This window comes from Coloeus monedula (genome assembly GCF_965178545.1).
Source record: "Coloeus monedula genome assembly, chromosome: 4".
NCBI lineage: Eukaryota > Metazoa > Chordata > Aves > Passeriformes > Corvidae > Coloeus > Coloeus monedula.
The window spans coordinates 62890600-62912822 of NC_138784.1; the positions used below are offsets into that span (position 1 = coordinate 62890600).

General features: G+C 37.4%; 1 protein-coding gene across 1 annotated transcript in view; it reads left to right on the forward strand.

The window, feature by feature from the left end:
• Positions 1 to 18914, forward strand: part of NAMPT (nicotinamide phosphoribosyltransferase) — a 30864-nt gene extending 11950 nt beyond the window's left edge. The window contains exons 2-11 of the mRNA XM_082281100.1: positions 88 to 244; positions 1622 to 1725; positions 4220 to 4348; positions 4801 to 4959; positions 5319 to 5455; positions 7302 to 7527; positions 8073 to 8192; positions 13823 to 13963; positions 14112 to 14246; positions 15987 to 18914. Coding sequence (XP_082137226.1) covers positions 88 to 244; positions 1622 to 1725; positions 4220 to 4348; positions 4801 to 4959; positions 5319 to 5455; positions 7302 to 7527; positions 8073 to 8192; positions 13823 to 13963; positions 14112 to 14246; positions 15987 to 16100 — 1422 coding nt within the window. The 3' untranslated portion in view covers positions 16101 to 18914. The remainder of the gene's footprint in view (positions 1 to 87; positions 245 to 1621; positions 1726 to 4219; positions 4349 to 4800; positions 4960 to 5318; positions 5456 to 7301; positions 7528 to 8072; positions 8193 to 13822; positions 13964 to 14111; positions 14247 to 15986) is intronic.
• The last annotated feature ends 3309 nt before the right edge of the window (positions 18915 to 22223 follow it).

Genomic DNA, 22223 nt, shown 5'->3' on the forward strand with positions numbered 1-22223 from the left:
TACTTTTAAGCTTTAATGTACAAATATTACTTCTCTTGTGCTTTGTAGTGATGTTTTGAGTTCTTACTGAAGTTTTTCTTCATGTAGGTTACACACTACAAGCAATATCCACCTAACACAAGCAAAGTATATTCCTACTTTGAATGTCGTGAAAAGAAGACTGAAAATTCCAAATTAAGGAAAGTGAAATATGAAGAAACTGTTTTTTATGGTTTGCAGTACATTCTGAATAAATATTTAAAAGGTAACTGTGTCAAATTCCAGTAAAACTTTTCCTCTAATTAAATATCTCACTTTTTCTCAAGCTTGTAGTCTTAATAGCTGAAACAATTCTAGGTTATCCTGATACACCATAAGTAGTGACATGCATAATATCTTACTTATGTGATTGTGAAAAAAGTTGCCCACTCTCGATTGGTATTGCCTTCTTAATCCAGACACCTCTCTGTCTTTATTTATAAAATCAGTGGTGTATTAAAATTGAAGAGGTGTTCATGTCCCAAATTCAGTGGGCAAAATTGAAATGAATGGAAATAGAACAAAACTGTGCATAGAGTCACAAACAGATAGAAGATTCGATGAAAAGTATGTTTTGCATTTTGAACATAAACTTCAGTCTGTATTTGCTGGTTTGTTTACAGTGTAAACCAATAATGGTTTTAATTTTCCTTAAATTTCCTTAACTTAGATTTAGTTTCCCTTAAATTTTGGATGCCCCTCACCTTCGCTCATTGAATATAGAAGCTACGTGTGAAAGTGGGTTTTATACTTTTAAGTTACTTTTAAGTTACTTAAGTTATTAAGTTATAAGTTATAAGTTAAGTTATACTTTTAAGTTACTTTTAAGAGTAACACCTGAAAATTCCTTGGTGCTGTTTAAGTTTTTATTTGCTTTTTGCATTATGTACAAATATCACCTGTTCTGACCTGAGTGCATGTTACCTTCTGCCAAGCTTTAAAGGAAAATTTTAGTCCTACATCTTACATGTTTTTGTCTTGATCCAATAAATGTCTCTGCCAATTCCACCAAAGACTGATATTCCATTATAATCAAAACACTTGATAATTTTGTTTCTTTTGTCTTTTGCAATCTGAGGGTTTCTCTAAGGTAGATGACTGGCCCTACAGCAGTAGCATGCTCATTCAAATATTGTGGTTAGTCTGCTGGTTCCTGTCACAGAGTGGTCAGTCAAAGGCTGGTTGCAAAGTCTCTCCATTGGAATTCTCCCTGGAATGGCATAGTCTAACCCTTGTACTGGATATGTCCTTGCTGCAAGTGCCAATCAACACATTGCACAATCAACACATTCCTCTGGGAAAAGCACTATTGTTAAACCTCTTGACAGGTTTTGATCATCATAAAAGAGTAATAATCTCAAATTTTTCCTGAGTCACCTTCAAACCACAAGCGTATTTTATTTACCCTCTTGGTTTCTTGAGCATCCTAATCTGTATAATAAATGAAAGTAAAGTTTGGTTTAAACATTCTGCATTTGACATGTTTTTCATTCCTTTATTGAAGGCAAAGTGACTTTGCTGTGCCTGAACCTTTTTGTTATTTATTTTATCAATTGATGAATATTGTAAGTTTCTAAGCTTTCATCTGTTTCTGAAACTCCAGGTAAAGTGGTGACCAAAGAGAAAATCAAGGAAGCCAAAGAAGTATATAGGGAGCATTTTCAAGATGATGTCTTCAATGAAAAGGGATGGAACTATATTCTGGAGGTAAAAAAATTTGTGAAAATCGTTGGAGATCATTGTGAAGGATTTCTGAATCAACTACAGAATAAATATGGCAGTCTCTTCTTTTAATCTTGATAGTAAAGACTGGATAAATTTAGTTTTTCATGTTTGGTGTACAGGGAGTAGCAGCTGTCAAAGAATAATCATATAATTGTAATTCCTTAGAGAAAAGTAATTTTCATCCTTTCAGATGCCAAATACAGCTTTGCAGGTAATAAGGATTTATGACTGCCGTCAGCCAGCTCCTGTGAGTGGGGGCTTGTTGGCAGGTCTCCAAGTGTGATACAGTGGTTGCCTGCATCATTTACATGGCTTTCTTAAACTAATCATTACAATTTCTACTCGAATGCAGTAAGCATTACAACTTCTTGGGTGTATAAATAGTTCCTGAAAATATACGTTTTGTTCAGTTGTTTCATAATTTTTCAGAGATATGAATGTTAAACTTTATTATGAAATAAAAGGCCTGAGCACTTCTGACACACAAAACCTTTCAGGTTAAGTCTTTCCACAATTATCCTTTTTCCCTTTTGTTTAAAAAAGTGTCAGACTTCGAGTAATTGCAAACATCTCTTCTCTGTAAAAGCAGCAGATTCAGACTAATAGCATTCATCAGAGCTGTACTAATCTCTGCAGATTAATTAAATGCTAAGTTTCATTGTGGGTTCTGGTGAATGGATATCTTTGGCATTTGAAAGCCCTTTTTTAGTCCTTTGCATTTATAATTCCCTGGATACCTAATTGAATGTGTTTTTATTGGGGCATCTGTCTATTAATATATCTGGAGGTCATCCTGCCACTGAGGTGGACTGTAGGTGTGCAAGAGAAGAATGAATTTCAACTAAATGTTGCAAATGGCAGAAAGGTAAATAAGCCCACTGTTTTCTAAGAGAGAGTTACGAAGAGGTTTTTAGAGGACTTGCATCCAGTTCAAATAACTGCAAATGAGGATTCAATCCATATTTGTATTTAAGCTACATTATACATTGTGAACTGCTTTCATCTGTCTTTAAAGTAAGCTTGATCCCTCTTTGGATAAACGGAATTAATACACTTTTAATGCTGCATGCCTATCCTCACTGAGTTGTAACGTGCTTGTCTAAGTCCATTCAACTTTTGCTCTAGTCAAAATAAGCATTCCTGTGTACCCTCTGTATATATTCCTTTGTCAGGTTTTCTGTTAAAATTGTGTGTATGTATAGACATATAAAAAACCCAAACATGGTTTTTGTGTCGTGATCTCAGGTGCTGGTGGCTCTCAAACTGGAAGTGTAGGTACTCTTTGTGTCTTTGTGTGCCCTTTATGCACACAGAGACCCTGCTTCTGCTCACTGAATTCCAGTGTATGTTCACTGTTTCTCCCTAGCTCAGTTGCCTCAGGTGTGATAAGGAAAGTGGAGGGTGCAGTGGCTGAGTGAAGTGCCAGAAATTTGAAATGAATTTGAAACGTTCACTTAACTATGCTTTTGCCTTCATTGAATCATTATTAAATTATTTTGAGCCTTTTTGAAGGCTTTGTTGTCTTTTGTTAATCCAGGTGTCTCCAAGTCTTACAACTAGACCCTGTGTGGTATATAAACAGTTTGCTTCAGGTTATTATGTTTCCAAATAAACTTTTGAACTGTAAGGTAGAAGAGATTTCTGATGTGTGCTGAGTACTGGAGAATATGTTTTGATGCTACTTATGAATCTGTCATTTCTCTGAATTGATGTAATTTTTGTTGCCTTTAACAGGATATCTCATAGGAAGCTTTCTGTCAAAATATACTACCATCCAAGACATTTTCAGTATTGCCAGTATAGCTTGCAGAGCTTTTTCAGAAAGTTATAATTACTCTTTTAGACTTGCTATTTGGAAGTTACTCTTTTTCAAAAGGCATATTTCACACAATGCTTAGTCCTCTGGGGCTGAAAGACTGACAAGAGTGACACTCCAATATGAGATTTCATGTTTAGAGAGTAATTGAGATGAAAATATTCTCTAAAATAGTTATTAAATGGATCCTGCTGTAATAAATTAACAAAGCACACATCTATACTAAGCAAAACCAGTGGACTTTTTTAGGATCTAGCTACTAGCAGAACTTTTTTAGCTTACAGCATATGAAAGCATTGAAGAAAACTGAGTAGTAAATATTTCTTGTTTTGTGTGTAGAACTTAGGTATTTTTATAGAATGCTTAAGCTTTCCTGGCTCAATTTGCCCAATACTACTGATACATACTACTACTGATAATCATCATTTGTTTTGATAAAGAGCCTGGTTTTTAAGTGACAGGATTTTCAGCCTTTTTTCCTAAGTGTGGATTTTTTCATTTATTTGGGCTGGTGGGTTTATTTTCAGGGTTGAAAGAAATTAAGAAAAAGAAAGCTTTATTAATAACTCATAGCCTGACTTTTATCCATTGCAGTTAAATAAAAGAGAGCTAGGTCCTCATCTTTCCTATTGTCTAACAGTATCACTGTTTCTTACACAGAAATATGACGGCCATCTTCCCATAGAAATAAAAGCTGTTCCTGAGGGCTCTGTAATTCCCAGAGGAAATGTTCTTTTCACAGTAGAAAACACAGATCCAGAGTGCTACTGGCTCACAAATTGGATTGAGGTCAGTTTTGGAAATTTAACATGTTTTTTCTAAGTACATATTAGTGGATGTAAATGTAAGGTTGAATCCTGTATTGCTTTAAAGGAAATCTCAGGCAACTTTCATTTTCTGCTTTAATTCTTTTCTGTAGTCCTCTTACCTTTTTCCCCACCTGGCAAGAGATCATAATAATTGTACAGGAAATTCACAGCAGTACTTTTATCCATAAAAACAAAGAATGGGGGGAACTGTGTGTCAGTAGTTTGCGAGTGATAACTCCCGAGAGGGTCAATACCTTGCCTACCTTATAAAGGCTAATTACTTAAGCCCTAAAGTAAACTGTTGGAGGCCTCAGTACTTTCTGAACAGGGAATGAAAATAGATAGACCTTTTTGTGCCTGATTAAATGCCAAGTGGACACTGTTAAGTTCTAAGCAAATATACACCTAATATTGTGATGGGTTTTGTTTTAGACTATTCTTGTGCAGTCATGGTACCCAATCACAGTGGCTACAAACTCTAGAGAGCAGAAAAAGATTTTGGCCAAATATTTGCTGGAGACTTCTGGCAGCTTGGAAGGACTGGAATATAAACTGCATGACTTTGGCTACAGAGGAGTTTCTTCACAAGAGGTAATACTGCTTGTCTAATAATTTGAAAAGTCTAATTTGTTGCTAACTATAAAGAATTGTAGCATGTCTGTTAACCTCTGTGTCCCTGTTCTCCACTGAAATTGTGAATGCACAGAACACTGTTTGGACTATGTGTGGAGGGGGAGGTCTGGGCTGGGGGTGAGTGCAATGTCTGAGCTGTGAGCCCTAGACTGGGAGAAGTTTTGTCTGTCTTCCCAGTGTAAGTGAATGAAGAGAGTATAGAGTACTGGTGAAATGGGAATTGAGTCAGAGTTTTGCTGTTACAAACTAGTGCTAGGTGGTGACTAGATTTAGGCTTCTATATTTGGCATGAAAACTGAAAGTTGCATCTTTTTCAGACTGCAGGAATAGGAGCTTCAGCTCATTTGGTGAACTTCAAAGGAACAGACACTGTAGCAGGAATTGCATTAATTAAAAAGTACTATGGTACAAAAGACCCAGTTCCGGGATATTCTGTTCCAGCTGCTGAACACAGGTAAGATACTAGGCTAAGCCTTTCTAAAAATACCTTAGGAAAATGTAATTCTTTTCTTACCCTTCTTTGTATCCAGAAATATACCATATAATATTAGCCATGACTGGTCCAGTTGTTGAAGCTGCAGTTCTGTACTGATGCCTCTATATGTTCTAGGGGCACATAAGTAGCATGGTTGTTCTTAGCTATAAATGTGTTTTAAATGTTTTTAACTATAACCTTCTTATCAGTGTCTGAGTAAATTTGGAAAATTCTTTTTAGAATAAGCTTGAAGGCTTACAGTCTATAGATATTGAGGATTCACATTATGAACTTCAAACTTTGTTTTAAATATAAAATCATAAATTGAAAAACTGTAAGTTGCAATTCTGGACTCTCAAGGTGATGTTCTCCCTCTAGAAAAGGCAGTTGCTCTCAAGCTTCCCATCAGTCTAACTAGTAATGGTGAATCCTTGCTATATCACTAAGAACTGTGAATGAGTTTTTAAGAGTGAGAGACTGATCTCAGACATTTGAGATAGAGAGCTCTTGCTTTTTTTCAAATCCACGTCCTGTACAAGGTTGGGAGTGAATGCAAATCCTTGAATTTCAGTTGCATGTCTACACACTGAAATGAGAATGTGAAAGAAGGTTGTGTTTTTCATATTGAGCACAAAAGCTGGTTAACTATGTAGTGTTGATTTTGAATAGTTAGTATTCATGTAGGATTGCAAGACAGATAATGGAAAGGCTTGCATGAATAGCCCTTGTAGAGTAGTGGTCATCTTTAAAGGAGCACTGCTTCATAGAACTTTCTGTAGCTTTCTGTAATGCTGTTCTAGAACTCCTGCTTGATCAACAGATGTGACAGTTTTTGTCTGAAATTTCTGATGACCCAAACTACTGTAAAATTTTTTGTAATGAAAGCAAAAACAAACACATGGAGTCAAGATCAAGTGTCTTTTGCACAGCATACTGAAGTGGTGGCATTAGAGCAGAGAGCTTAAACTGCCCTGCCTAAAGTTTGCACCACCAAATACAGACTGCAGTCGCCCTTTCTGAGTTAATACACAAAAACAGTCTCATACAAGAGACTCTAATTTTTACAGAATTGTTGTACTGTTCCACAACCTCCAGTACAAGGTGGTGTTGTGAGCATGGTGCTTGCCCCTGGCATGTCAGCAGGGCTCTTCTGGGACTGCCCCAAACTCTTTGAAATAGTTTGTTTGTCTCCCCACTACCATGATCTGGGACTTGTCCACACAGCAGATAATGCTGGAATTTTAAGGTAAAAATTCAATGCCCACTGACTCTCATGCTGTGCACAAGAGCATTTTTAGGTCTTTGCACACAAGTTACTAAAGTCATTTATGTCAGCTGATTTGTGACAACCACATACAGAGCAGCTGGTGCAGATCAACTGCATGCAGTAACTTACTACTGCTCTCAGCAGCTCTGGTTTATGTGCTCACCTGTGGTAATGTTCTGAGGTTCCTCTGGAAGAATGTTTGTATAAGTGAGAATATTCGTTTTATATCACTATTAAAAAAAAAAAAAATCTGTTTTCTTCTTTAGTTTTTTCTAACATATGGTGTGGTGCTTTGTTCTCGACTTCCTATTTTGTAGCATGAAGTTGTAAGAGCAGATGTTCTGTTCTTGCATCTATAGTTCCCTAGCTGTCTGAATTTAGTCTGTTTATTTAGTATATAGTGTATTTATCATCCATGCAACACAGAGCTGATAAGCACATAGTTTCTGCTGTCTTGTAATCATACTGCTTATCATTGTCTTGAACTGTTGCTGGTAGGAAATACAGAATGACATGTAAATGCAACTCTAATATGATTTTTTTTAATTGCCTTTGCAGTACCATAACAGCTTGGGGGAAAGATCATGAAAAAGATGCTTTTGAACACATAGTAACACAGTTTTCTTCAGTGCCTGTATCTGTGGTTAGCGACAGCTACGACATTTACAATGCTTGTGAAAAAATATGGGGTGATGACCTAAGGCATATAATTGAAGCCCGAAGTCCAGAGGCACCACTTATTATTAGACCAGATTCTGGGAACCCCCTTGACACTGTTCTAAAGGTAATCCTTCCTGAAGCCATTTGTATACATGATTGAGAGGGCAATTGTTTGTTTGGTAGTGACACCCCAAGACATTGGCATATCACAAATAGGAATTCTGAATGACCTTTGTCAGCTGATAAGAAAAACTCCTAGCTGAAATGTTTAATTTTAAATATTTGTGGCTTGCAAAATTAGAGAAAACTGAAAGCCTCATCCACTATCTTAAGGGAGGTCACAAGAAGAGCAGGATCTTCAGCTGACACATTCAATAACAAAAATTCACAGCAAGCAAAGGGATAAAGAGGGGAAGCATGGTTCTGATTAGCTCTTGGGTGCAAGTTCATAAAGACCATATTGTCTGTGGCTGCTTTAAGGGCTTCCACCACAATGGCTGGCATGCTTTTTCTTTGTGTGGGTAGATTTAGAGCATGATTATGTGGGTATATTTATGGATTTATTTTAATGTTTTAGAAAAAGCATGACTTAAATGGGGGAATAGTTTCTTTATTAGAATGGCAGGATTTTATTTTCGTTTTGAACTGTCTCCTTTCCCTTTTAAATAGGTCTTGGAGATCTTGGGGAAGAAGTTTCCCATTACAGAGAATTCAAAAGGCTACAAGTTGTTGCCACCGTATCTCAGAGTTATTCAAGGGGATGGTGTGGATATCAACACGTTGCAAGAGGTAGGAGATCCTGTTCATTTGTCAGGGTGGTGCTGGCAAGGTTGATATATAATCTGGACTCTGTTACAATTAGTCATATGTTGCAGCAGAGACTGCTGACTTCTGCCCTTCATTCCAGACCCTGGCAGTGGTATCTTAATGCATAAAACATATTCATTAAAACTCCACAGGAAGTTATTAAGATGCATAAAAAACCCCTAAAAGGCATTTTCTAATCCCCCTGTTGTAACCCTTCTCTTTCCACTGTCTCTCCTTTTGTTTGCTTTCATCATGCTTGTCAAGTCTAATTGAGATCAAAATCTGGCAGTGTTTGGTAATTTCATTGATGTCTAAGGCACACTGCATGATCACTGTGCTGCAGCAATAGTAGTAATTAGCTGGTTTGGCTCTTTAGTTATGTACCATCTGAAGTCTGCTTGTCCTCACATATTGAAGGTGTCGTTTTGAAGGAGACTTTAAAACTGAGGGTAAGGAAGGCAAGTTCCTCGATAAGGCAACTAGTGGAATAAGGATTAGTTGAAAACCCAGAAAATGTGTAACAAATTAGGGTACAGTCTGAGTCAAAATAGCAATTTTACCAAGACATAAATTGATAATTTAGTAGATTCTGCATGCTTGAAACAAGGCATAAATTCACTGCTATGGACTAGGGGTAGATACTAGGTACTTCAATATGGTTTTAAAGGTATAGACTGTAGTAACAACAGATAACAAAGGGCATGTAAGAGGAAGAGGACTTGACTTTGTCAGGTTTGTCCTGAGTCTTTCATCTTCAGCTGTATTAGAGTTCAAAACCAGAAATAAGTTGAATAAAGTTAAGATTAATTTTACTTGAATTTATTGACACTTGTCTTAGCTTTCTAGACTGACACATCCTTAGGTTCTTCTCAACAAAACTGTCTTCTGCTACTTTCAAAATTAGGAGTGAGGGAGGTATCAATTTTGGGTTTTAGTTAGTGTGAAGCTATCTGCATGTCTACCATGTTCACATAATGTTAACCTCAATGACAGAACTCAGATTTGTCACTCAGATCCCTAGAGAGCAGTTAATACTGAGATTGTAACCTGATAGACCAGCTATAGTGCAGTCATGCTCTGCAGTTTTTTTCCCGCCTCCAATGGCCTTTAAAGTAAATTCAACTTTTATTTTTTTGTCCCCTGTGGCTTTTTGACAATATACAGCTATGCTAATATGCTTAGCAGAACACAAGCATGTGAGGTTAATAGCTGGAAAGAAAGTCTTGTCGTTAGATAGCAGGGGAAGAGACTCTGTTAAAGAAAACAAAGCCCACAGGGAAGTAAACATTTCTGCTTGTTCTGAACAACAGTCTGACAGGCCTGATGCCTGTGTTAGGCAAAGTATGTTAGGGCTGAGATTTTCATGAGTTGTGAGAGGACAGAAACTGGACTGTTCTTTCTTGTAAGGAACTCTGGTTGCTTTTTCTAAGTTATACTGGACAAAATTCAAGGATGTCATATAGCATAGATTCTAGTTAAAATATTAAAGCAAGTATATAAAAATCTTTGCATTAGGGTGAAAAATGCTCTGATCTCCAAGTTTTAAATAGAGCAGTAAAAAATTGCAGCAGCTAATGGGAGACGATGAGAGGTAGAATGAACAGTTCTTTGTTCAGGTGCTCTGCCTGTTTACATATTTTCCTTATGAAGCTGTAATTGAGTATGAGAAGTCTACCCATAACATGTAATAGAAGAGAGCAGAAGATCCAGCTCCCCAAGACATACAGAGCAGCCAGATCGCTGCTGCCTAGTGGCACCTTCTCATCTCTTCCTGACACGAATCTTGCAGTGTCTCGTGTCAGCTTAGGTCGTTGAACTGCTAGTCATTAAAATAATTTAGACCACACATGTAGCAGCAAACTAACTCAGCCAAAAGTGATCTGTTTTGTGGTTTAGTGAATTAAATTGTCCCCCAAAAAGGGGCTAATATTCACCAGCACTATATAGGAGAAAACTAACTGTTGTTTAGAGCTGGGAAAAATAGGCAGGAAGGAAAGTGACATTTCTCATTTGACAGCAGCAAATTATGTTGGAGCAAAATGACCATGATTTTGCAACCTAATTTTAGTTTTATTTAAATATCATGGATCTCTTCATCCTCCTATGTCAGCAAACGCCAGGTTTATCATGCTTTTAGAAAATTAGATAATAGCATACCACTAAAAAAACCCTAAAACAACAAACAAAAACCAAAACAACCCACCAAAACCAAACCAACACTGAAGTATAATTCATTCTTTTCCAGAAGGAGTTAACATGAACAAATACAAATGTATTACTGTGTCCATCTTTTTTTTCCCCCCTCTTGTATCCTTTGCAGGATTATTATTCCAATTACTCCATATCAACATTCAATTCTAGGCATGATTTACTGTTACAGATCAGATGAAAGGCAATGGGTACAGCAGGAAAATCTAGAATGGGTAATGACCAATAGTCTCATTTAGCTATCCAAAGTAGCTGAAACAACAATATAGAAAACAACTCAGAGTGTAAACTGGATTTTAAAATTCTTTGTTTTAATAGGGGATGCTGGTAGAACAGGTAAGGAAACTTTTTTAACTTTCTTTGCATTTTCACTTTTAAAAATCATTCCAATCTGCTAACTCCACAATATACTACACTTTCAAAGGATTTTCTTTGAACATTCAATTTCCAGATGTCTTTAAATCTTTACACAAAAAAATCCTCTAATCTGGAGTCACAGTTGATGTATTAATCATGCTCATAATGGTCAGAGGAAGCTGGTCAAAACCTTGGCACCTGCATTGGGAACAGTGTATAGGTTTGAAAGTGTGAAACAAAAAATTCTTCTGTATTGTTTTCCTTTGCGGGAGGCTTCAGTTGTTTCAGATCTCCCCCTTCTTCCCTATTATTGCTGCTGTTTGCCATCTCTCCCTGATGCCTTAAGAGGCCTCCTAGAAAACAGAGACTAGATAGGAGTAAGGGAATAAAAGAGGTATTTATTTGAAAGGCCTTCAAAGGTACACCCTGGGAAGCCTGAAGCTATTCTCAAAATGGACCCCAAGATGGACAACAGGTCATGAGTTCTTCCCCCTTTTATAGGTTTGGTTCATTTGCATAGCAGGGTTAATTCTCCAATTAAAGCTTCAGTTTGCCCCTCAGCTTACTCCCCCCTTAGTGGCTCTTTGTTTTATACTTTTGGCCTAGGACAGTCTTGGTGTCCTTGGAAAGCAGGGCTGGAGAGGCTTTGTTATGTCTACCTAGCATGAGAGAGCAGAAATTAACAGGCTACAAGAAACTTCAGAGTCACACACCAAGCAGTACAGAATTTGAAAAATACACAGGCTAAAACCTAAGGCGTCATCCCCATATCTAAGGAAGTAACAGAATCTGGGCCTTTGCTGTGGGTCAGCTTTCAGCTTAGTCTGGATTTCCCTTCCCCTTCTCACCAGACAAAGATCAATCTAAGTAAGGAAATCCTTTGAGAGAGAGTGGAAAGCTAGAAGCCAGTTCTTCACCCAAGGTAAGTGAGGAGTTGTGCCTGTAGCACAAGATGAACAAACCATCTGTAAATGAGAGCAGGAACACAAGCTGAAAGGGGATTCACATTTCTTCTCACCTAGGGAAGAGGGTTAAGCAGCTATGCTGTACTTGCACTAATATCTGTTAACCTGCAGGCATGAAGCCTCAGCATCACGTGCTTTGGTGTAGGATGTTGTTTATACCAGGGAGTTGTGGGTTCAGTGTCAGACCTGGCCTTTGCACAATAAGGCAAGCAGAACACCTTGGCTCAGGCTTGGCCAGCAGTTCACATAGCTTCAGGCTTGCTCAGGGTCTGGACAGAACCAGAGGCCAGGTAGAGTTTACCTACATTTGCCTCTTTAAAAGACAGCACAGATAAGTGGAGTCCATATCCAGGCCCACTTAAGTCTCATTTCTTATGGCAATATTAAGCATTATGCTTAAGTAGAGGGTATACAAAATACCTTTTCTTACCCTTCCTTCGTCGACTTTAGTTACTTCTGAGATGCTTAAAGAAGAATTTAATTAGTTTCTTTCCTTTAGCTTCCCTGAGTACTTCTTTTAACTGCTTCCAGGGGAATCTAATCACCTGAAAATATTCCTTTTGCTCTTGGTCACTGAGAGGGTATGGTGTCTACTGCTAAAATCCACAAGATTGTCACATATTTGAGAGGGCATTTTTTCAGGATACAAAGCTTCTAAAGGGTTCTCTTAAGTGGAAGTCCTGGTGGTAGAGCTTGAGATTAATTTTGCTTGATTTCCTGAATGAGGCTGAAAAAAAAAGCTGGTGCCATTGGAATAATGGAAAGTCACTGATAAGATTTCTCCTGGAGAAATCTAGTGGGAAGGTGTTCCAAGCATGCCCTCAGAAGGTTATGACTCTGCTGTCCCCATGTCCTGTTGACTGGCCTCTGTCAGGCATTTGGAGTATCTGTGAAAACAGTCTGCATGTGACTAAGTGCATAAACAAAGCACTAGTGTGTGCTTTTGTGTACACTACCAGTTTGTCATGGTCTGAAATGGAAATGTGGTTTTCTATTTTTTCCCCCTCTTATGAGCCTTAGCTGTCCCTTAAAAAAGCAGCTTGACATCACTAGCTAGTGAAACAGTCCTCTTCAGTGTTACTCTGGCATTTCTTCTTGATGCAAAAGGCTAAGATTGCCCAAAATATTACCAGATTTCTCACTATGCTGATTTTTGAAACTCTGCAGTGTTCCCCATAGATTATGTTCTTCCATTCTGCTTCTCAGCTTCCTTTTTTTCTGGATGGATGGTATTTTGCTATCTCACCTACTCTGGTTTTCACACCTGCTTTTGTTAGTAAAATGTTAGGAGAAGAGAGTTTGAACTCCTGTTCTGGGGCTGTAACCATCATTTCAGGCTTTCATAAGGGTAACAGGTCAGGAGAACAAATCTTGGCCCTTTATGAGCATGATCAAATGAGCAGCCATTACTCCAGGCTTGAGGATGTCACATTTGTCTGGATAGAATGAGGGTGGAGGGAAATGATACAGTAACTTTGACCTTGACTGTTGCTAGCAGTGCAGTTCACATTGACCTGTGCCTGCCCAAGGAGGTGGCAAACCAAACTCTTTGAGCAGCTTTATGTATTTTCATGTCACAACTTCGAAATTGCTAATCTTATTCTAAACAATGTGATTTTCAAGAAAATTGCTCTGTTCAAGTCTTTGGTCAAGAGAGGGTAATAACTTTCTGGAGCTGAGCAGGATGACTGCATTGTTTCAGGATACAGGCTCTGCTTCGAGGTCTTCCCATAATTCTGAGAAATTGGAAGGCTCTGAAATATTCCCGTGAAATCTTTTATTTTCTTTAGAGCACTGTTTCTCCAGGCACTGCATTACTGTGCCACCCTAGTTTGGGAAGTATATGTGTGGGCATGACAGTTGTGTTACAGGAAAAGCTGTCCAGTTACATGCTGGAACTATAAATAAAAATGCAAACAGCGGGCCAAGTATTGGCCAAATTATTACGTACATCTCCTGGAAACTGAATGTTAGTTGGCTTAATTGTCTGTAAAAGCATCTTGTTTAAGTAGTATAATATTTTTATGGGAAAATGGCATGGCCTAAAAGTATGCTCCATCATAATTTTCTTTTTCTTATTAGATTGTGGAGGGAATGAAGAAGAATAAATGGAGCATTGAGAATATTGCCTTTGGATCTGGTGGAGCTTTGTTGCAGAAACTAACCAGAGACCTCCTAAACTGTTCCTTCAAATGTAGTTACGTGGTGACCAATGGCCTTGGGGTATGTCTTTGTACAGCTTCTACCACTCCGCTTTGAGTAGCGGCCTCCCCACTTGAAAACCTGTTTGACATTTCCTGTTATGTTACCACCATCTGCATTAGGTCCCACAAAGCCCTTTCCTCTTAAAGAAATCCTCTCTTCATTTTAGGTAAATGTCTTCAAAGATCCTGTTGCCGATCCCAACAAAAGGTCAAAGAAAGGACGGCTTTCGTTGCATAGGACACCTGCTGGAGAGTATGTGACACTCGAGGAAGGCAAGGGAGATCTTGAAGAGTATGGACAGGTATGAATTTTCAAAATCTGTTATATCATTCTTCATGCAAAAATAGACTAAGAAAAAGCAGGTTATAACTTAATTTCAGAATTTATTTCTGATTTGTCATTTTGTTCAACTCCCATCTTATTACCTCAAAAATTACCTCAGTACCAAATTCAGTAACAGCAGAATGTTAGAATGGCAGTAGAATGTTCAGGTTTTACAATTACAGATCTTTCTCTTTTGTTTTGTCTTCAGAAACATGAGAACATTACTGCTTTTCCCCATAACTAAAGTCCCAGTGTTGCAGAATGTATACTGGCCAGGTAGTTTTGTTTGGCCTATATTGCACAATTTGAGTAGCAACCCTAGCTGGAGGTGGAACAGGGACAGCTGTAACTAAAATGTGTTTCTACTTCCTCATTGAGATTTTCATAAATAGTTCTTTCAGGAGTTAATGCCCTGTACACAAAATAGTTCCACACTTTTCAAAGATGTAAATTGAAACCAGGAATTCAGTTTCCCTGTGAATTCTTTACAATTGCAAAACAGAATGCTATTTCTGTGAAATAAGCACAAACTTTATGCCAATCTCAGGCTTTCAGTTTGATATGTGTCATGTTTTCAGCATGCAACAATGAAACATTAAACTGTGTGTTGAGTCTTTTCCCAAGTTAAGAGGACTGAAAATAAGTTGTCAAATTGCACTTCTGCTTTTAGAAGCTGAAATTCTTCTGGTATACAGAAGCTGTTTCTGTGCTACTAGGCAGAGGGGTACTACTAGGCACATTGTTTAGCATAACAGTAAGCATAAAACTGAGTTGTCTGAAAAATCTCAACATAAAAAAAACCGGAGTTATATGCCCTGAAGATACTCTGCTGTGGGCACAAATATCTTGTATAAATTTGAAACTTTTTTCTATGCACATATTCATGTACATATGTTAGCAATGAACATTCATATGTATGTAGAGAGGGAAGGACCAAATGGTGAGAAATCTCTTCAACACAAAGTACAAGACTTTGGCTCTGAAATTAGCCGATATATTGTCCCTTCACTTTTGACAGATGAAATTATTCATTAAAACTTCTTTTGTCCCAAGCTATTAACAGATGAAACTATTCATTCGAAAATCTTTTTGGTCCCAGGGTATTAGAGAGGGTCATTGGTGTGGTTCTGGGGCTCCCTGGAAATCCCAGGGAAAGGTACCCTTCTATGGGCCCATTTCCCTAAAACCACAGGTCCTTGCAGTAGGTCACCAAGTGGAGGGACTGCTCAGTGTTGCTGCTGTGCTGACTTCTGCTGCCAGCTGTGCTTATTGCCCTTCCAAATTGCTGTGTGCAAGCCCTTCCTGATAGGCTGTTTTACAAAATATGTGAGCAAAGAGTACTGTGAAGAAAGGTAGTTCCTTTTTTTTTCTAGAGGAAAAAATACTTCCTGAACCTCTGTAATTGAATTGTATTTGACTGATTGAGTGTCTTCTTTCTTAAAAACGACTCTAGCAAGGTGTATTGAGCATGTACTTGGCTTTGGCCAGGTGTAGATACCTCACTCAAGGGACTACTCAGCACAAAGCTGCTGTCTGTGCACAGGATGACCCAAGCCCGTTCTTTTGTGTAACCATTAGTGAAAGGTGTCAGAAGAAGCTGTAAAGATTTCGTATCTTGACAGTCTAAAGTTCCAGCGTTACCAGGCTGGATTTGAATGCTTGCTTGTGTAAGCTGTTTGCCAAATCACTCTTGCTAAAACAGTGATGTTTCTTACAGGACCTGCTTCACACAGTATTTAAGAATGGAAAGGTAACGAAGTCATATTCATTTGATGAAGTAAGACAAAATGCCAGGCTGAAGAACAGTGAATTACAGACAGCATCTCACTAAGTTCCATTCCATGTCTGTGTATGTGTGTGTAACTAGTTCGTACTGCATAGCTACTGGTTTATTGTACAGATTTGTGTGTTTGTGTTTTATGACATTGTAGCCAAATTATTTGTTGGTTTATGGACATACTGCCCTATCTTTTGCCAGTCTTTAGAAGATGAAATCAGGAAATGGTACTTACATTGTAAAACATATTTAATGTTAAAGTGTGCTTTTTAGGGCCCTTTGCCAGTAGTGATTCAATCTGGTATTGATCTTTTCACAAATAAGACAGAGCTGAGAAACTTTTTTATATATAACAGAATATCACAAAATGGATTTACATAAAATTATCATGATTGCTTTATGTTTATATTTAACTTGTATTTTTGTACAAACAAGATTGTGTAAAATATATTTAAAGTTTCAATAATTAAGTCTTTCCAACTTTTCATGATTTTTATGAGCACAGACTTTCAAGAAAATATTTAGTGGGGGGGGAATCCATTGCCTTTTGTCCATTAATCAGCAAATAAAACATGGCCTTAAAAGTTTGTTGTGACATTGTTCCATTTGACAACTAAATCAGGACTCGTATCTCCTTAAGATCCCATTGAGTTGCTGACCTCACCATTTCTTGTAGTTGTCTGTATTAGTAAATCTGCATTAAACAAAATTACTGTTCTTACTAGAAGGTTTAGGTACTACAGACCTTGCTGGCACAGTAAGGTATGTAAGTGAAATGCCAAATTTGAAAGGATTCTCTACTGCAACTTAACTTGCCAAGTCTATCCCACTTGGTATATGCACCTCAATATTTTAAGAGTAAAGTTTTTAAGAGATCTCCTCTTCCACTATAGAATATATGTGTAAAATACTGAAATATGGAAGCGGTGTATTTTAAAGTAATTACACTTCTGGGTTTATTTTTCATATACTGTAAGTGACATGACTTTAAAGCAAAATACTGGACTGGGTAGTGCACTTTTTTACTTTTTTGTATTTTTTTCATTGATTTGCCTTTTGTCAGACTGGATGTTAAATTGTAAAAATGTTTAACTATTTTTGTTAACAACTTTAATAAAACTCTATGCTAGCCAAACTCCTACATGAATGGCAGACCTGTTTCCCCTTCTCGCCCCATCCGTTTGGTGTGAGGAGGGGCTTTTATTTTGCAGAGGGCAACTGTAAAACAATGTGTTTGAGAGATACTTTTGAACTGTCTGCACTTGATTGTATTTGCTCTCTGCATATGCTTGATATGAGTATCTGCTGGAAAATGAAACTGTTGAGGATTTTATTTGAGAAGCTATGTAGTAACCTCTGAAATGTTTGATAGTACTGTAGGATGGCTCTCACTAGAAAAGTACCTCCCTTACTTAGAAACAAAAAACAACAACAAAAGCAAACAGCTCCTGTTCTGCTGGTGATCACCTATCAGCCAATTGCTTAATGTAGTGATGTAATTAATGCTTCTAATTAGTAAATGATGTTACTGGAAAATGTTAGAGGTCTAAAATAATTTTAAGCCTACAAAATTTTATAAAATGTGCTTTTAAAGGAAGACTGAAAAGCCATACTTCATTGTTCTTATTCTCTCACCAAAAAGGGCCACATCAAAGCATCCATAATATTTCCAGGGTTTGTGGTTAAGATGTTTATGCCCAGTCTCAATAGTTATTGTTAACAAAAACCTGTTTTTCACTTGTAGTGTATGTAATTATACATTTAAGTGATGTATTTGTTTCAAGAATAGTGTTTTAGTAAAACTCTAAATGCTGACCTTTCACACTGAGGAACTGCCTTCCCTTAGCTATTAATTATATTGTTTGGTTTTGGTCAGGAAAGATTTTGAATCTGGACTTAGGATCAGTAGCAGGTAAATAGTACAGAGCCTATTTCACTCCTCCACATGTGTACTAGGGAATTTTATGATGTATGGTTTAAAAAACAATAAAGTAAATGCTGCTTTCATTCTGTACCAATAAAAATTTTGATAACTATTGACTACCCATAACTGATATTTTTGTACTTGAGAACTGAGGATATACTGTGGAAGCACTGTTTTCATGTGTACCATGAAATACATTATAATTGTTCAGTATTGTCTAAAACTTTGAGCTTATTAGTTGGAAACTCAAAGCAAATTCTCTACTTGTGCATGTCACTTTCAGAAAGTTGTAACATCGCTCATTTTATTAAATGTTAATAACTTTAAAAGGGGGAAAACAAAGAAAAACACCTGGTGCTATTCAGACCTGAACACTTGTCTCTTTGTGTTTGGCAGTTTGACATTCTGGGCATCAAGGAGTTGACAGAAATTACTGCAGTGCTTGAACCATACAATATCCTAATTCTTCCACATGAAAGCAAACAGCATGTTTGTTTGCTTTAAATTACTAGATTTGTAGTCATTGATATATTTTAATTATCCCCATTTCATAATATAATACAGTATTTGTATTTAAAAATAGGAATTGCGAATTTTGTGTTTAATACTCTGATTTGTAACCATATTTAGCATAAGAAATGAATTTTGTAAGACTATTTTTTTTCTTCAGCTGCATGATTATTAAAAAAAAAAAAAGATACTTTTTTGGTACTTTGAAAGATCTGAGGAGAGAACAGAAGAGTACTTAACTGTTTGGTTTGCCAAAATCAAAACAAAGCTTAAACAGTTCTTTTCTTATAGGTTTTTACATTCCTTCTTGTTTAGTGAAGAATAAGTATTCCTCACTTAAATCCTCTGTTAAAATAATTTTAATGTACTTGGCATCAAATACCAGTATGTAATACACATGGAAATAAAGTTTAGTTCTGGCAGTGAAAATCAGAGCCATCTGTGTCTTAAAGTTCTGATGTTGGGCATCAGATGTCATTCCTGTGCTCTTTGTTGCCAAACAGACCAGAGCAGAGCTGTGCTGTCATTGCAGTCCTTTAAGGAGAGCTGCTCAGCTGCCCTGCAGACAATTGGGGTTAAATAAATTTACAACCAGCTCGGCTCTAGAGAAGAGAAAACAAACTGGGCACTTTTTTTTTTTTTTTTGGTGGGAGTGTGTGTGTATGTGTGGGCTTGGGTCGTTGTTGTTTTTTGGCTGCTTCCTGCTTTTTTCTTTTTTTTTTCTTTTTTTTTCTTTTTTTTTCCTTTCTTTTTTTTTCTTTTTTTTCTTTTTTTCTTTTTTTTTCCTTTCTTTTTTTTTCTTTTTTTTCTTTTTTTTCTTTTTTTTTCTTTTTTTTTTCTTTTTTTTTCTTTTTTTTTCTTTTTCTTTCTTTTTTTTTGTGTGTGTGTGTGTGTGAGTACATCTATGCTTCAGCATTTTGTCTGTTGGTGCTTAAAATTAAAACACTTGTAATTGAATTTGATATAAGGAGTTATCCTCTATATTTGACATAATCTTTTCTCAAATAAAGATTCATTATTTAAACTTTACCTCTAAAGCCACTAGAATGCTTGTTTAAAAGCAAAATAGCTGTCAGTGTTGCAGCCTTCAGTTCACTTCAGTACTGTGAAAAATAATGTCAGCTCTTTAGCAGAGAGAATCCTTTAGGCAGGATTTTTGTAACTAGAAGTTACTCAGCGTTAAACAAGGAGTTTAACTCCTACATGACTAAGTTGCAGCAGGCACCTTACAAGCACGAATGTGTCAGTGAGGGTGGGTAAGGCACCTCCTGTAATGGTATCATCATTTGTTGCTGGTCCCTTCAGCTCTTGCTGTACTGTAGAAAGGGGCTCTTGTAGCCCACAGTAATGCTTGAATTTAAAGCTTCTGTTACGTGATCTGCAGAGAGCATGCACAGCCCAAGTGCCAGGCAGGCTCCTCTGCTTCCTTTCCATGCTGTTACAACCCACCAGCTACAACATTCCAGATTTTCTCACTCTGGTCATGAGTGCAGCTTAAGTCACTCACCAGCCGTGAGTGTGTGGTGGTGGCTCCCAGGTCATCTGCAAGACATTGGCAGGGAAATTCCAGGCCTTGGCCTGTGCAGAGGGCAAGGGGCTCACAGGAAGAGCCCTATTTGTGTCCTCCAATTCTACTGTAACAATTAAAATCATAACTGTGCTGAGCTGCTCGAGGCATGGACTGTGAGGGTGCATTTGTACAATGGTAATTGCATCTCTGCCTGGAAACGTTTGGGTTTCTTTGTCTCTGAGAGCCCCATCAGGGTCCTGTAGGTGCACATTTCCATCCAATTTGTAAACATCTGAGTGAGAGATCATCGTCTTAAACCTGATCGATAGGGGCCTTATGTGGAGAACTGCATGCCTTCTAAATACCCAGGTGATCAGAAATAAGGAAATACTGAGATTAAAGGTGCTTTATAAAGTCGTGCTTACTAAAACCACAGTTGCTAACCATGGATGTTGTGTTCTTTGGGGGTTTTTTCCTGTTTTACTAGCAGCACAGCTGACCTTGTTAATGATTTTAAAATACCCTTCACAGAAAGATGTTTGGTTTTAATTAATCATAAAGGATAAAAAGGACTTAGTGATAGTTCCAAACAGTGTTTTACTGTGGTACCATACTTTGTTGAAAGGTACCCTGATGTCTGGTGTACTACAATCCAGAGCAATTGAGGAGATATGGGAGTGAAGTCAGCAGGATTCTTCTCAAGTAACATACTTTGTTCCATATGATTTCCTTACTAATGTTTGCATGAGTACTCCTAACTGCTTTTTGAACAGAATTTCTAGAATTTTCAAGTTACGGGGAGGTTTCCTGGCATCACAATGACAGTCATCTCTCCTGTTTCTGGCTGGAGCAAAGGTCTTTTAAGGACAGATGGTGAGCTGACATGCCTCTAGCAAGGTTTTTACTTCCCTCTTACACAACTCTTCTCAGTTCAAGGGCAAGTTTATTGTTTGTTTACCACTGAGCAAAAAAAAAAAAAAAAAAAAAAAAAAATCAGTAAATTTGCGTTGTGTAACTCCTTTTTTTCCCCAGCAGTTTAGTTTAAATAGAAATCAATCCAAGGTATTTCACAGAATAAATTTATACACATCTACTCTAATTTCTAATACATGTATTTATACTTGTGCTTCATTGATCACTTGTGAGATTTGAGGATCTGATTCTTGGTAGTTGATCCAATGCTCATGTCAAGTAAACATACTGCAAATAGCCAGGGGTAATTATAAATTGTTGGATATGGCTTCAGAATCTTCATATAATTACAGTACTTAAGAAAGTCAAGTGGGTAGGTAAAAGATGGAAGGTTGTGAGGGGTGGACATTTTTACTTCTTTGTCATTGATTTTGGTTATTAATGTAGCTATTTAAAGCTTCCACATCAGTTCTTCTATACAAAAGGAGATGAGGAAACTTGTTCTATGATGTCTGAGTAATCATATCACCAAAATATTAATAAAAGTAATACATGTGTCAAATAAACTGCATGGACTGAGCCTTACCTCTTGTAAGATAAAGGGAAGAACTTCAGCCTCAAAGTTGATTCCCTTTCCTGCAAACAGGAGAAGAAATAAGCTGTTTTCCTCAGAGTCTGTGGGATGTGCTTTCCTCAGCTTTCTGGTAAAGAGCAAGGCTGGTGTGCTCTTCCCTTTCAAGGAAGTTTTCCCTATTCCAAAAGACGCCACCCTATTTTAAGCATAAGGAATTGCAGCTCGTTGTTGGATGTGTCAGAAGGATAACATACCCCAGCAATTTAAGAGGATAATCTCTGAGTGAAATGGCTTTGGGTAGAGATATGTCTGTAAGTTACAGAAAGGTCAGAGCATGACAACTAATCTCCCTCTGGCCTGCCATTTCTGTTTCAGCTGAGCAGGTTCAAGTCTGTCCTGTAATCTGCTGTGAAAACATTGAGTCTGTTCAACCAAAACAAAGTGTTGCTGGGCCCCTGTGATTACAAAGCAGTGGTCTGTTAATGTGCCCCAGTCTAACCTGAATCCATTTTTCAAGGCTTGTAGCTACTTGTTAAACCAAATGCCAGTGACAAACTTCATTAAAGCTCCGGTTCTTCCCCCACACTGTGGGTTTTGCAGCCTCACCTCCAGCACTGCTGATTGAAGACCATTATTTGTTTTTATTGCTGTTGTAAATCTCCAGAAGATAAAAAGAAAGATTTCACCTCTGTACAAGGTTTTGCAATAGTTACACCTTCAGATAAAAGCAAATAGATTCATGCATTA